This window comes from Dipodomys spectabilis, unplaced genomic scaffold, assembly GCF_019054845.1.
Source record: "Dipodomys spectabilis isolate Male_0828 unplaced genomic scaffold, ASM1905484v1 ptg000069l, whole genome shotgun sequence".
NCBI classification, from domain to species: domain Eukaryota; kingdom Metazoa; phylum Chordata; class Mammalia; order Rodentia; family Heteromyidae; genus Dipodomys; species Dipodomys spectabilis.
In genome coordinates, this window is record NW_024870746.1 from 3,785,877 (window position 1) to 3,787,898 (window position 2,022).

Below are 2,022 nucleotides of genomic sequence, written 5' to 3' on the forward strand. Positions count from 1 at the left end.
ATACAAGTACACATAATAATCTCAAATTCTAAATTTCAAAATCAATCATACTGTTGATGGGAAATTTCAGGATGCATCTACTTTAAGTTTAATACAATTTGACAAATTAATGTATAACGGAGGTTACCTGTGCTATTTCCTTACAGATATATCCAAAAGGAGAAAGAGTTTTAGGATGTTAGAATTTCTCAGCTATGTTAGCATTAAAAGAGACGCATGAATGTTTCAAATGTCACAGTGTTAGGAAGGAATACAAGGGGGAAAAAAATCTACCAACATGAGTTAATCCAATTAGATAGAGTACTTTGTTGAGTGTTAGGTTTAATTTTTCAACAAACACAAACCAACATTAGTCTGCCAGACCCAAGGATAGAGGAGCTTGACAGCCAGGCCTCTGGCCTCACTGTAAAGAATACAAGAGGGAGTCCCATAAGGACAGATGTGCACCTAACACATGGCTTCAGTGCATAGATATCTGCCTAATGTCTTCTGTCTCCCTTAGGGAATTCTCACCCTGCAACCCACTCCCTCTTGTCCTCCACCATGTCCTGAGTTCAAACAGGAAGGTGAGAAGGGTAAGACATGAAGAAAACACCTTAGAGGGAAGGGCTGAACTGACCTTGTCTCTGAAGATACATCTTTCCTGCATCCAGGATACCCAAGAAAAACTGGGGACAGGTTTTGCTCAGGAGGCTCTCCACAGTTTCCTTGATGTCTTCATACTGATTGAGGAGATCACACACCTTCTGGGCCTGTTTCCCACCCTCCAGAGATGGCACCCAAGTTCTGCTTTGGAAACTCAGAAAATCTGGTCCATCTAAAGCTGCCTGTAAGAAGCCTTTGGAGCTCTCTCTAGAGGACAGTTCACAGTCAAGTCTCACTTGTAATTCAACAGGATCTTGAGAAAGAAAAGAATGAGATAAAGAGTTCAAATAACAAATTTGAAAGCAATATTAGAATTTAAGGATCTTGTCTGGAAATGGAGAATGGAAAGAAGGGTCTTACATAGGTAGGAGAATGAGCCAAAGATACATACAGTCAGAAACAAGGGAGAACACATAATTTGAATTAAAAGGAGATTGAAAAGTTCAGGGAAAATAAGAGGTGAGACTGACATAATACAGACTAGGAACTTCAGAGAGATGGGAGCCCAAATCTCATGACGCAAGAGTCAGCATCACAAGTGCTAGATAATGAACACAAATGTCAAAGAAATTGAAGAAATAGCAGAAGGGATTATGTTTTAAGAGAGTCAAGCACAGGATAAGACAATTCTCTACCTCCAAATTTAAGCCACAGATGAAGATCACAAGAAAACACAACAAAGCACAATAGAAAAGACTGCTGAAGTGGCAAAAATCTAGGTAATTTTGATTAATGTTCAAGATATAACTCGAGAGATGGAGGCATGTAGACTTTTGTTGTGAGATGAGATGATGAGAAATTTCATCAAAGGAATAGAGAAGGGTTTCAATTACAAGAACCCTCTGAAGAATTCCCCCAATTGGTTTAACTTACACCTAAGCCCCAAGTCTGTGGAGTAGGTATGAATCTCCTGACTTATCCCAATCATATACACACGGAAAAGCCGCTCCAGATCTGTCAACTCCTCATTACTGAAGTTTCCCATGGACCATGTGTGCAAGAAAATTACTGTTCCTGTTTCACTGTCCCAACGATGAGTCTGGATTTCATCCAGCCAAGCAGACCCCAGAGTTTGTGCCCAGGATTCATTGGCGTAGTATGAGATCTGGCTGAGACGCAATGTGGTATGTTCATGGATCACTATGGATGGATGAATGTCCAGTAGCATAAGTGAAAACATAAGCAAAACAGAGAGAAGATAGAAAACAAACCAGTTACTAGAGAGAGAAGGATAACAACCAGTTCATCAATAATATTTTCCTTCCCCAGAGCCCTTGGTGCCCTAGCACCATCCTCTAAAACAATCAACTGGACTTGGACACAATGATGCAGATTATAAGCATCTTGGGACTAACCGTAAAGCGTCATGGAAAGCCC

The 2,022-nt window shown here is 40.4% G+C and overlaps 1 protein-coding gene across 1 annotated transcript; it reads right to left on the reverse strand.

Moving 5' to 3' along the window:
- Positions 1 to 329: 329 nt before the first annotated feature.
- LOC122109242 (T-cell surface glycoprotein CD1c3-like) lies at positions 330 to 1,813 on the reverse strand. The gene is made up of 3 exons (XM_042681485.1): positions 1,519 to 1,813; positions 620 to 898; positions 330 to 403 (listed from the first exon to the last, which is right to left on the reverse strand). The coding sequence occupies exons 1-3, from the start codon at positions 1,811 to 1,813 to the stop codon at positions 330 to 332; spliced, it is 648 nt and encodes a 215-aa protein (XP_042537419.1).
- Positions 1,814 to 2,022: the final 209 nt, after the last annotated feature.